Source organism: Pelophylax lessonae (genome assembly GCF_965119305.1).
Source record: "Pelophylax lessonae genome assembly, chromosome: 10".
Classification (NCBI taxonomy): domain Eukaryota; kingdom Metazoa; phylum Chordata; class Amphibia; order Anura; family Ranidae; genus Pelophylax; species Pelophylax lessonae.
Window position 1 is genome coordinate 134,518,866 of NC_138777.1, and position 14,256 is coordinate 134,533,121.

At 40.9% G+C, this 14,256-nt stretch overlaps 1 protein-coding gene across 10 annotated transcripts in view; it reads left to right on the plus strand.

Annotated features, from left to right (window-relative positions):
• The window catches only part of NRXN2 (neurexin 2), a 2,537,771-nt gene that overhangs the window by 1,805,657 nt on the left and 717,858 nt on the right, over nt 1-14,256 (plus strand). For 3 of the 10 annotated variants that reach the window (XM_082270635.1, XM_082270636.1, XM_082270628.1), the window contains exon 1: nt 6,760-7,258. The exons of the other annotated variants lie outside the window; for them this stretch is intronic. In XM_082270635.1, coding sequence (XP_082126761.1) covers nt 6,988-7,258 — 271 coding nt within the window. In that variant the 5' untranslated portion in view covers nt 6,760-6,987. Of the gene's footprint in view, nt 1-6,759; nt 7,259-14,256 lie in introns of those variants that run through there. 10 annotated transcript variants of the gene reach the window in all.

A 14,256-nucleotide genomic window follows, 5' to 3' on the forward strand; every position in this document is an offset into this window, starting at 1 on the left:
TAAAGCCACTGTTATCCCGTTGGATTGACAGAATGGGCCCCACCCATCTCTAGGGTGGGGGGACGTCTTCACCGGTTTCCGGATCCAGGGCTTTCCAGAATCCCGGATAAAGGGGTTCGCAAGGTCATATGGTCGGGATACAAGATCGAGTTTCGATCACTTCCAACGGTGCGATTCTTCCCTTCCAATATTCGACATCCCCGGGTCGCTTAAAAAGCTTTGCGGGGGACAGCTTGATACAACAAGCAGTGGTAGTTCCCATTCCTTGGAGGAGTTCTAGTCGAACTTGTTCACAATGCCCAGGAAAAAGGGCTAGGTGCGTCCAATTCTGGTCTTGGAAGAGATGGAGTCCATCCATACAGTGGTGGCCTCCCTGCATCAGGGGGATTTCCTGGCGTCCATAGACATTTAGGATGCCTATCCTCATATCCCCATCTTCGCAGGACATCAGCGTTTTCGTTGCTTTTCCCAAAGATCATCCCTGGTTCCCACCAGGAGACTGAACTATCTGGGCCTAATTTTGGATACATCCTTGGCAAGAGTGTTTCTCCATGCGGAGAAACTCCAGAAGATTCAGTCAATGATTCGGATGTTGCTGTCCGTCAGCTGGCTGGGATTGATGGTCGCCTCCTTAGAGGCAGTACTGTTTGCCCAGTCTCATACCCGAATTCTCCAAAGAGGAGATTCTTCTCATATGGAATCGGAATCCCGATTCCCTGGACAATCAGATCCGATTGAGTGAGCGGACCAGGGAGGCTCTGGTCTGGTGGCTTCGGTCTCCGATGCTCAGCCAGGGGAAGTCATTTCTTCTGATAAATTCCAGGTTACCGATAAATGTGTTGGAACTGAGAGCGATCAGACTTTGTCTGATTTACTGGACCGAGCAGCTCCAGGGCAGCCCGGTTCGGATCCAATCGGACTATGCCACGGTCATGACTTATGTCGATCACCAAGGGGCACCAAGAGTGCCCTGGCGGCCATAGAAGTGGCCAACATTCTTATTGGGGGAACAGTTGTTCCAGTTCTCGCTGCTATATTTATCACGGGGTTGGACAGGCAGATTATTTCAGCCGTCAGATTCTGGATCAAGAGGAATAGTCTCTTCATCCAAAGGTATTTCACCAGCTGTCCCTTCATTGGGGCACCCCGGATATGGATCTGTTGGTAGGTTGGCTCAACAGGGCTTGCACCCGCGATCCTCTAGCGGACGCAGCCTCTCAAATTGCTGCTGAGATTTCTCCGCAGGATAGAGGTGGAGGGAACTCCAGTTATCCTGGAAATTCCGAGCTGGCCTAGTCAAGCCGGGTATGCCGACTTGGACAGGCTAGTCGCGGACGCTCCTTGGAGACTTCCTCTCAGGGAGGATCTGCGGTCTCAAGCCCCGATCTTCCATCGTGCTTTACAGTCACTGGTTTTAATGGCCTGGCTATTGAGACCCAGGTACTGAAGGACAGAGGGTCGTCAGCTTCATTTATTCCTACTCTAATTAAAGCAAGGAAAGCGACTTCCAGCAAAGTCTATTATCGCACATGGAAGACTTATATCGCGTGGTGTGAATCTTTGGAATTTCCCCCACGTACCTATTCGGTGACCCGAATCTTGGCTTTTCTGCAAAAGGGGGTTGAGCAGAAACTATCCTTGAGCACTATCAAGGGTCAGGTTTCAGCATTAGCAATCTTCTTTCAGAAGCCTTGGGCTACTCATTCCTTGGTGTCCAGGGGGTGCGGCACTTGGCTCCGCCAGTGCGTGCGCCCTTACCGCCCTGGGATCTTAATTTGGTGTTTGTCGGTTCTTCAGAAACCTCCCTTTGAAAATATCAGGGAGATTCCCTTGCTTACATTATCCCAGAAGGTGGCCTTCTTGGTGGCTATCACTTCTGCACGCAGGGTGTCAGAACTGGCTGCATTATCATGCCATTCCCCATATCTAGTGGCTCATAGGGATAAGGTAGTTCTTCATCCGAAGCCATCCTTTCTTCCTAAGGTGGTATCAGATTTTCTTTTGAATGAAGATATTGTGCTACCTTCCTTGTGTCCTAAGCCCAATCATCCTCAGGAATATGCGTTGCATTCCTTGGATGTGGTTCGGGCAATCAGGGTATACCTGAAGACTACGGAATCGTTCCGTATGACGGATTCACTTTTTGTGATCACGGATGGCCCCAGAAAGGGGTTGCCTGCATCTGCCGCGACTATCTCCAAATGGATTAGACAGACGGTGGTACAGGCTTATTCTATTAAGGGTCGGAATCCTCCGTTCCCTGTTAAGGCGCACTCCACTCGAGCGCTCAGTACTTCCTGGGCCTACCGCCATCAGGCGTCAGTGGTCCAGGTGTGCAAGGCGACTACCTGGTCGTCGGTTCATACCTTTACAAAATTTTATAAAGTTGATGTGATGGCATGGATGGATGCCTCATTTGGCCGCAAGGTTTTGCAGGCCGCAATTTGAGGAGACCGGTGGTCTACCTCGAGGGTTTTTTTCCGTTGGAATTTCAGGTGAGTCTCATCGTGTGATTGATGAGTCTTTAAAACTTCCAGTTGGCACCGGTTGGGCCTTCTAGATTGGATTTTGATTTCCATTTTCCCACCCCTCATTTGTGGCACTGCTTTGGGACGTCCCGAGTTGATATTAATCAAGGAGGACTACGTCTGTCAATGAGCGACAGAGAAAAATGGATTTTTGTAAAATCTTACCGTAAAATCCTTTTCTCTTAAGCTCATTGACAGACGTAGTACCCGCCCCTCTGTTTTTGAGTTGGGTTGGGTTAAATTCTCTAAACACTGCTTTGTGACATAACTGATTTGCTGTAGCAGGAAGTGAGAGGATATACCCTCTGGGACTGCCCCTAGGGTGTGGCCAGAACGTTTTCTTTCCTGTCTAGTCCTACTCCTGTAGAGGGCAGTATAACCCGAGTTGATATTAATCAAGGAGGACTACGTCTGTCAATGAGCTTAAGAGAAAAGGATTTTACGGTAAGATTTTACAAAAATCCATTTTTCTGGGGTGTGTTCAGTAAACATTCTGTGTACAGAACAATTCCAGGTTGCTATTTTGCATTGCATTTTCAGAAAACTACAGATTGAAAAGGAAAGATAATTTTTAATAACATCCAATTACAATATGATTTGTGTCACAATTGTATACGCTATATTGTTTTTTCTTGCTATTTTTTCCCCCCACGATAGTGGAGTTACACTTTAGGTAAAAGAAAAAAAGTCTTAAAAATGTAAAATTTAATAAAATAAATTAAATATTATTAATATTTAAAAAAAAAAAAATGAAAGCCCCACCCACAAACACAAATAGGAACAAAAACTCATGCATAGACCGGACTCATGCATAGGGTGCACTCATGTATCTAAATGATTGTGCAACACATATTTGGGTATTGCCATGCATACCAGAGTAAGAGAAGTAATTGTAGGTCCCTCATTTATCATTCATTTTCAACCAAATGCACTAATGTGTGTTGTGGTGCAGTGCACTGAAAGACATGTTACATGCACCTTTTTTGATGTGCTAAGCAGCCTATTTCAATTAATTGCATGCCTTAATGCAATGCATATAGGTACACACTTCCTAGTTAACTATAATAGTGTGAATAGGCCCTAAAGGTTAGCTGATCAGAATGTTTTTATTACTGAGAAGAGGTGATTATGGGTGGGTATGATCACCTTGTATACTATACATACTTACATAAATAGTCTCAGCCGACAATTGCTCACCTTGAAGAGACCATAAACCTTTCTGCAGGTTTAAAGTGTAAGCACCTAGAGCTGCATAACATTGTACCAGAATTCATGGTGTTTTGCCCTCTATCTGAATAACCCCCTTTTTTTTTGTAGGGGTGAGGAGGCTTTAACACACTTCATTATGTAAATATGTAATACCATGTGTCAAATCCTTTACAAGTAAAATTTCTGTTTTAATTTTTTTTTTTCATTATTATTATTTCTTACCTTCAATTATTATTATTAATTCGTTATTTTTAAAAGCCAAACAACTTTGTTACCTCATCAATAAAAAGGTCTAGGCTGGCCATGGATGGATCAAATTTACAATCTGTCTAAAGGCTGGTTGGTTGTACTAAAGTTGATCCGTCAATCGACTTCAGTAAAACCAGCCTGTTGGGTTTTCTTTACATGTGATCGCTGCTGGCTGCTATAGCTGCAGGTAGTGATAATTGTATTTGAATAGCTGGAAAACCTCCCCCTACAGAATACAATAGCACAGCAGAAGCAATTCCCCCATTAAAACTGACTAAGCTGATAGGGGAATCAAAATATTTCTTTTAGTTGAAGGAAATAAATTGTAAAATGTATGGCTTGATTAATTTAAAAAAAATTATTGGATGTGCCACCAATCACAGATAAATTACATGTGTGTATTATTTACTTGAAAAAACTAAACAAATGATCAAATACATTTAACATAATTTCACTTAAGCCTCGTACACACTACTAGTTGAACGAAAAAAAGAAAAAAAAAAAACCTGACAGCTCATACTAACAATCAAATATTTGTACAATGATCTACCCTGCTGTGCTATTGTGTTCTGTCAGGGGGGTTCCCAAAGCCCCCCTATCCCTGGCTAGAACACTCCAGTCAGAGCTCTCAGTCATCGGCTGAGATCGTTGGTCGGCAGACCTTCTTTGGTCATGACCCTTCGACAGAAGCCGGCCTGGCTGCTGTACACAGGGGCCGAATGTCAACAATTTCTATTGAACCGACCGAAGCCGTCTGACTTTCAGGCCATTTGTACTAGGTTTATGTCTGTTAGTTCCCTAATGCCTTCCCACTGTAACACCTACCAAGGTGGTAGGTTACCTATTTCTAAACTTTATTGATCCTAAACCTTTTCAGGTTTAACTACCCTTATGTTGTTTTTGCCAATATACAACAGAAATGTCCTTTTTTAACTCTTGCATTCTGACACGTTATCTTTATGTCAGCATGTGTATTTTTTTAGACCTCTATTTACTGAAGGTAAGATCATTTGATTTGATCTTATTCTGCTCCATCTCTTCCACTCCCCTTTCATTATACCTTTTTTTCAGTCTTTTTTTCATCTCTGTGAAATAAGGCTAAAAAGGTTATGTTGCAGTTTGCTTTCTAGCTTTGTCCAGCATTGTTTTTTTCCTAGCATCCACCTCTCCATCTTCAACCTTATTTCTATATTTGTGAAAGGGTGGATCAGTAGGATGGGTGCGTGGGAGGAAGCTATTTCTTTTGCTTGTTGGAGGAGGGTATTGGTGTGAAGGATCATAGGTGTTAACCTCCTCTCTGTCCTTAAAAAAAAATCTCACTGCATTATTTAGTGTCTCCCAAGTGAAAATGTGCAGTGCTGGAATCTGATAATAAATTTATCACTCTCTGTTATCAGTCTATAGATGTATCTTATTCATATCTTATCTCCTGTCACCTTCTTCTTGGAGCTTCTGACTGTTGATCTATTATTGGGCCTTGTATTTTTCTCAGCATTCCCCCAGCTAATTACACATAATTAAAAAAAAAAAAAAAAAATCTGTGTTACATTACCACATTCTGCCACACGATTTGAAATGTATTTAAAAAAAATCTTCATTTGCATTCTAATTTGCTTGGTATCAGGGTTGCCCCCCCCCCCCTTTATAATTATACAGTATTCCATCTGATCCCACATGTTTTTCTGTTATTGTAGGATTTTCGTTCTTTCCATACTGGAATATTAGAATGAACCCCTATGCCCCAGCTCACCTTTTTTAGCCTCAGCTATTCTCCTGTAATCTCTCAGTATCTTCCATCATGGTTGTATATGCCTAGCTTCTTATAGATTACTTGTTTTACTTCCTCCATACCTTTTTTTGCTGTGTACCTTCTTATCATCTTCCTCATGTTGCAAGCTGCATCCTCAACCTGTTCTCCCTCCTCCGTTCCTACATCATCTCCTGTTCCTATATTCTCTGTGAATACCTGCCTATCAGCGTGCTTCTATTTACTTTACCTCTGTGCCTTCTCTTGTAGATCTCCCACTCTGTTTGGGTTAGTGCCATCTCTTGTCCGTCCTGTGACTTTTGTCTTTGTCACTTTTTGAAGCACCAACCGTTCAATTTTTTACTGTCACATGCCTATGTTCACCTTTAAAGCACATCCTCTCAGTCCTTACTATCTGTGCTTCTCTCTTTCCCTGTATTTCTCTCTCTCTCTCTCCCCCCACCTTTCTCTCTTCTCATCTCTCCCCCTCCCCCTTCTTTCCTCCCTCCCTCCTTCCTCTTTCTCGCTGCAGCACACACAGGCAGATCTCTCTCTTCGTCTCTCTCTTTCCACTGCTGTTGATTATTCTTATTTTGTTTTTATATTTGCTTTTCTTTTCTATTTTTTTGGGGGGGAAATACATATAATGCTTGGATAGTATGGATTTTGGGCTAAAGGTGAGGAAAGCTAACAGATCATCTCTGAAGACAGCATCATCTGAAAAGGAATATTTGTGTGGTGAATCTGTTTTTTTCCTCTATGCCACAATCCTCCTTTCCTCCTCCATTTCTCTCTTTCGCTGTCCATGATGGTGATTTCTCTAAAGCTTCAACGGGTGCAATTTATCTACAATGAAGGCTTCATGAAATTAAGCAAGCCATTTATTTAATCCTTTGCTTTGTTGTTTATTTTTATTTTTCTTCTCCATACGGATTAACAGAGAAAGACTGGTTATTTTTTGGAAGAGCCTTTAGGAGGGGGTTATTCCCCCTGTTAGAAAGGCTCTTCATATATATCTTCATATATATATATATATATATATATATATATATATATATATATATATATATATTTTTTTTTTTTTTTTTCACCTTGGCTATTGTTTTCTTAGTCTGGATGTTGTCGGGGATCGATGGATGCTGGAGGAGGTTGAAGCCCACAAATGTAATACCCTTCATCTTTTTAGAAGGAAGAGTTCTTCCTCACTAAGGAATCAGAGGGGGAATATGAGACAGGCAATGGGGTCAGCATGACATGCTGATATTGGAAACCAGAGGCTTGTGTTTGCCCTTTTGGCTGGCCCCCAGTGGTGCATCTGGCAGCCCCCTGGGGGTCATGGCCAGTTTTGGCCATTGGGTTTGGACCCTTTTGTCCCTTGGCCTTCTGACGCTGGCCAGGGTCTCAGACACAGCACGGGTATCATCCAGCCTCAGTACCACTCACCATGTGCACCATTTCCATAACAAGCATGGAACAGTCCCCATCGCCATTAATAGGACCCCATTCTTAACAAGAGGAGGACATGGTGAGTATATTATGGCAATGCAATAGGTTGAATTTAAAATGAAAGCAAAACTTATGACATGTATGTTTTCTCTTATAATTCATTGAGAACATAAATAGGAAAATGGAGCAAGGAGACAAAGATGTGAGCCGTATTGGGTTAATTGGGTAATTTAAAATGGCTGATTTTAGGATAAACAAATTAGGATTAAAATGCATAGATTATTACTTTTGACTGGATTTGATATTTATAAAATAGTTTGCAGTGTCAAATTAATATATTTAATTTGTTATCTTTGCTTTTGTAAACAATATTAAAATATTACACATGTAGCAAGAAAGAAGTTTTATAAATTAATTGGGAATGCTTTGGTACAACCATGTATATGCTATGTAAAATGGTATCTGCTTCTTGGTGTCAGTTGTAAAATGGATATGTATCACTGGGTGTTTAATAAAATGTCTGCAGTTAGTGTGGATCCCAGAATTGAAGGCAACTGCAGTAGCTGTGTTTATTGGTAAAGGTACAAGATGATTGTTTCTCAGTAAGCTAGTTTTAGGCTGAATCCATTTTGCCCTACTGATTTGAGAGAGGAATGATATTGGTTGGCATGATGAGGGAACAGAAAAACTCTCAAGTGTAACTGCCCCAATGCTTCTGTCCAGTAACCAGATTATGACCAAGATAACAATCTGTTTCTCAGTAGATGATTTAAAATGCATAGGTATCCATCTTACACATTTGTGAACAGAGTTGCAATATCTGAATCCACTACATACCACTTTATACTCATTTATCAGTGTTTTAGGTAGCCATATCAAAAGAGACAATTATTAATTTTGCCAAGAGGTTGGGAGCAAGCTTAACATTGTTTTTTTTTGTAAGGCATCATTTTTTTGATACTGAAGAAATCTTATGGTATCCATTATGGAAATGTGCTTTGTTTGTCTTGTTAAGGGTTTGTTTTAATGGTTTATATAATTGTATACTTACAGCCTATGTCATTACACACTATAGCTTATTAACTGGTATAAATGTTTTAAGTATTCTAGTAAGCATTGTCCAGCACAGCTTTTTGAGGGCCCTGAAATTTTAGGCCTCATCTATAAAACTGTTAGTAGCAAAGATGGCTTGAGGCAAATCATAGCAACCAATAGAATTTAAACCTGCACTGCAGAATACCAGTTGGAGAATTCAAAGAATGAATGTAATTGGCTGCTGTGACCTGAGACCACAAATTCCACTGAAAGTGTTATACACAAGATGTTTTATTGTTTATGTGCTTGCTATGGTTAGTAAGTCAACTCAAAATATCTGTGTTTAATTAAAATATACAGTATGTTGTATATCTAGTCCATATGTGAAACTTTCTGCAATGAATTACACTTAGCACGTAGCTCCTTTTTCATTTGGTTTGAGAAAAGATTAAGCGCCCATTCACACTGGCGCGACACGAAGTCGCGGTGCACAGCGTCACTTGCACGGACTTCATATCATTGAAGTCAATGCAAGTTGCCTCCAGGTCGCCCCAAAGTAGTACAGGACCCTTTTTCTAAGTCGGAGCGACTTGTGTCGCTCCTATTAGAACGAGTCATGAGCTAATTAATGGCAGGCGACTGACCGCGACTTGTCAGGCGACCAAGTCGCCTGACAAGTCGCGCTAGTGTGAATGGGGTCTAATACTTCCAAGTAGACATGTTTGTATACGTCTGCTTAGACTATTTATTTGTTATTGTTTGAATTGGGTAACTATTGTGGCATTCAAAAAAAAAATGCCCAGGAGCTCCGAAGGCCCACAAGTTTTCTTAATTAGAAAGTGTGTATCATATTTCTTTCTGTAAACCAGATTACTGTTAGAAACCACAAAGGAATCTATTAACATTATAGCTCCATTCACACCTGAGAATATCTTTTCAGGCGTTTTTTTGGGCATTTTTTCAGGCGTTTTTGCAGGTATTGACAACTAACAAAAATGCCTATAATCTGCCAAAAAAGAAGCTCAGATACTTTTTTGAGCTTCAAGCGTTTTGCTTCAAGCGACAAAAAGCTGAAATGTGAAGAAGGGCCATTGAAATTAATGGGATTTTGCTTGTTTGGCATTTTGAGACTTCAGAGATTAGCGTTTTACGTGTGAGTGTGAACTGGGCCTAAAAAAAATCACAAGGCCTAAGGTACAGTGTTTTTATACAAAGAAGAAGATGACCTTTATTGCCGGTTCACACTAGGGCGACCTGTGAGGCGACCTGGTCGCCTCACAGGTCGCCGCAGGTCGCCTCCCATAGGGAAGCTGTGGACCCGCGTTCCCGCTGAAAAAAAGCCCTGCGTACCACAGTACATATGCATAAGCACAAATTTTTCCATTGCATTCATAATGTTGCATTTATAGTTTTCTGCAAATGGAAATGTGTATTGATGGGAAGAAGCTCTACATATTCAAAGTGTGATAATGTGTTCACATTTTTATAGGATTCCCGAATATATTAATTTACCTAATCAGTTGCCTACTGGGCACTTTTACTTCCTTCCTGCCCAGGCAAATTTCCAGCTTTCAACACTGTCACGCTTTGAATGACAATTGCGCTGTCGTGTAACACTGTACCCATATTCAATTTTTATCATTTTTTTCACACAAATAGAGCTTTTTTTGGTGGTATTTAGTCACCACTGGGTGACCGAAAATGTAAAAAAAAAAACACAGAACAAACAAAAAGGTTGAAAAAAAAAAAAAAAACATCAGTCCATCCAGTTCAACCTATGATGGACTTTTATTTTCAACCTCACTAACTATGTAACCTTTTTCATAGTTTGTTATAATATTTTGCAAACAGGTAATTTTTCGACTTCACTGATGTGCGCTGATTAGGCTCCACTGATGGGCATGAGAGGCTCCACTGAAGGGCACTGATAGGCAGCAATGATTGGTGGCACTGGTAGGGGGCACTGATAGGCAGCACTGATGGAACAGCACTGATAATCAGGACTCTGATAATTAGTGTAGTGCCCTGATTATCAGTGTAGATGTCCATGTAACACAAGGCAGTTATTGTCTCTCCTCTCCTCTCATACTGTCAGTGCGAGGAAAGAAAAGCTCATAACTGGCTTGTGTTTACATTTGTGATCAGCTGTCATTGGACACAGCTGATAACGTGGTAAAGGGCCGCTGTGGCTGGCCCTTTACCCCAATCTGTTATCAGCTGAGCCTGAGAAATAAGCAATCACAGAGTGAGCCAACGGGCGGCGATACACTGCTATAAAACAAATCTGCCATCTTCTCTTGAACCGTTCAAAGTTCAGCATTTTTAAAGCTTGTCTGAGCTTTCAGAAAACCGGGGGGCAAAGCTGAAATTACACACCGCGGGGCTCAGTGAGGAGAGCTCTGAGAGCCGATTGAAGGGAAGGGACACAACCCACTTCGCACAGAACAGCTACAGAGCTGAGGCTGTCAATCACAAGCTGTGTGCTGGAGGTCCCTCTTCTGTCAATGTTTTTCTCCTGGTGTCAGGAAAACTCATGTTGCAAGGGACACCACCTGGGGGAGGTGCTAATGACTACAATTTGAATATTCATGTGGCAAAGCAAGTTTAGATTATATCAACTGTGAAAAGGATTGAATCAATACAACGATATAGGTAATAATGATAACTATACACTATATACAGAGTATATATGAAAATGAACATAAAATAACAAACAGATAACAATAAAAAAGAGACTACACTGTTTGAGTAAATACTACATCTCTTTCATGCTTCAGTATTTCCTAAGCTCTGTCCTTAAATTTTAACGCTTTTTTTAACTTAAATATAGTAGGCTGCATTTTTTATCTAGAGTGAATTCTTTTATACAGAATAATTGCCATATACATCCTATATACATCCCCTTCATATTTTATTTTCTTATTAGACATCCTCCTGGATTTTTCTTTAGATGATTCTTATATATAGAATTTTTCTCTCTCCTCCTTTTACTTCTTGTATTCACATACATAGGTTCCTATTATATGTTTTTCTCTTTCTCTCTCCCTCCTTATTTATTAATTTTCTAAAAGTATTTACATTTCTTTTTATTGTTATCTTATTGTTATTTTATTTTCATTTTCATATATACTCTGTGTATAGTGTTTAGTTATCATTATTGCCTATATCTTTGTATTGATTCAATCCCTTTCACAGTCAATATAATCTAAACTTGCTTTGCCACGTGAATATATAAATTGTAGTCATTAGCACCTCCCCCAGGTGGTATAAATCAAGCCCTATGTATATTCCTGTATTGATGCTTGAAAAAGGAGCGAGGCTGCCGTAATATTCGCAGCGCGCATGCTCGGAAACGTGTCGCACTCCAGTGACGTCATTGTCCCACGCCGTCTAGCCACCTGCGCTTCTAGCCTCGCTTTGAGTTCTCCACCCTTTATCAAAAAAAGAGGAAAGAAGGCTGATGTTGGACTGATGTCAATGATTGTATGCATGATCTTCTTTCCTCTTTTTTATTGATAATTTCCCTATTCGGCATTTGGAAACAGTATTATGAATTTTCTACTTGCTCCCTGAAGAAGCTAATACAAGAACCTAATCGCTCAGCGAAACTTGTAGGATCTACCAAGTTATACTGTTTCTATTTATGAACATGATGTTATATGTCCTGGATGTAGTATTTACCCTTTTTTTATATTTGCACATTGTGCCTTTATTCTGTATTTTTAATGGATTTCATAAATTTATTTCTTTTTATATAAAGTATGTTGTATGTCTATCAATGACAACTCCCCATCCTTTAAAATCCCATTTTGCTAAGGCGGTAGGTGAGCCAACTCTCCTGTCCAACTCTAGACTGGAGAACTGTTGACAACCTCTCCTCCTATTTTCTTTTCACTACAAAGTCTCAAACAAGTCCCAAACAATCTTGTCGCTACTCCCTATGTAGTCTGGGGAGTTGGGGGGCTCCACGCATTTCCCTCGTAAACCAGAAAACTTCATGTCTAGCCTGTTGATCTGTCACAGAGCTTATACTTCTTGACCCCATATCTGGCACGCTTACTGGGGAGAAGCTGTTTGAAAGCAAGGCGGTTAGAAAACTTAATCAGGGACTCATGAACGCAGACATCTTGTTGGGGGATAAAAAAGGCTGCAATTTTTTGGTTGAAGCTATGAGGGGCTGAATTTTGTGGAGCAGGTCATATCCAGGTCACCCCGAGGACGACAGAGTTCATTGTCATTGAAGTTGAAGTGCATGAACCGCAATATTTGCTCATATGTAACCCTGGCCATGGCTGCAGAGAACACGGACATATGATGAATTGGATCAGCTGACCAATATGACCGCAACTCACTCTTTTTAGTAATGCCCATGTGCAGGGATAGGCCCAGAAAGGTCTTAAATTTGGGAAACGTGAAAGATTCCCAGCCAAATTGTCTGGCAAGGATCAAATTTGGGTTTTAGGCAATACATTTATTAGCATACAGTTGCTTTGGTCCACAATAGATCTGTACAGATCATCTGTGAAAAACACAGTTTTAAGGGGGTAGTACGGGTGCTGCAGAATCTGTGGGCTGCCAATCACAATTTGCAAGCACGCAAAAAAGCACCTGGTTGTCAAAGACTGTTTGAACAACTACAAAAAAATTAACTGCTAGTGCTAGCAGAGATCAGGCCTGACTCTGCTAACGCTGCAGTTTTGTGTGCTGTGTATTGGAAGTGACAGTGATCTATTGATACTGCACTTGTTTGGGTGGGCTGGGCAGAGGGGCTAAACAAAGGTGCTTGTAAGTGTCAGGTCTGATCCTGCTAACGCTGCATTTTTTGGGAAAACAAAACTATTGGGGAGACTAGTATAGTTCTGATCAGATCGAAGATAAGTGTGTGTGTGTGTGTGTTAGTTTTATTGGCAATCAAATGGTTAAAATCTGACACTGTCTGGGATTGACTCTAACTGATGCTGATGGTGAGGCTGATGGTGAGGCTAACTGGCGTCACCCGTGACACTAATACAGTGATCAGAAAAAAAGGATCTGTACACTTTACTAATGACACTGGTACAGGGAGTGAAAGGGTTAACTGGACCACAGTCAGGGGGTTAAAACTTTATTATAGAATATGTGGCGGGACCCTGATGCTATACTAAGACTTACACTGACGCTAACAAGCGTCACCCATGACACTAATACAGTGTTCAGAAAAAAAAAATCTGTACACTGTGCTAATGAAACTGACACTGTGCTAATGAAACTGTGACAGGGAGTGAAAGGGTTAACTGGGGATTGATCAAGTGGTTAACCACTTGAGCCCCGGTAGATTTTACCCCCTTCCTGACCAGGGCCTATTTTGTGATTCGGCACTGCGTGATTTTAACGGACAATTGCGCGGTTGTTCTTTTGGTGGTATTTGATCACCTGTGTGATTTTTTGATCATGCACTATAAACAAAAAAAGAGCGTCAATTTTGCAAAAATAACAATATTTTTCACATTTTTTATATGAAATTTCCCCCCCCCCCAAAAAAAATATAAAAATCTAAATTTTTTAACATTTTAGGCCAATTTGTTTTATTCTACATATGTTTGGTAAAGAAAATCGCAAAAAGCGTATTTTGATTGGTTTGCGGAAAAGTTATTGCGTCATTTTTGTTGTTTTTTTTTTAACGAGTAATGGCGGCGATCTGCGATTTTTTTTTTGCGGGACTGCGACATTGCGGCGGACAGATCGGACCCTTGACTGACATTTTTGACACTTTTGGGGTTACCAGTGGCATTACTACAGTAATCAGTGCTATACATATGCACTGTTACTGTAAAAATGACACTGGCAGGGAAAGAGTTAACTTTATTTGAGAAGAAGGGGTTAAGTGTGTCCCTAGGGGCGTGCTTCTAATTGTGATTGGATGTGGCTTGAGGTGTAAGAACAGAGATCAACGGTCCTACATAGCAGAACCGTATGATCTCAATTCTTACACAGGGGAGAACGACAGGCAGCTTTGTTTACATTAGCCGCCTGCCTTTCTCCCACTGTAACGGACAATCGCGA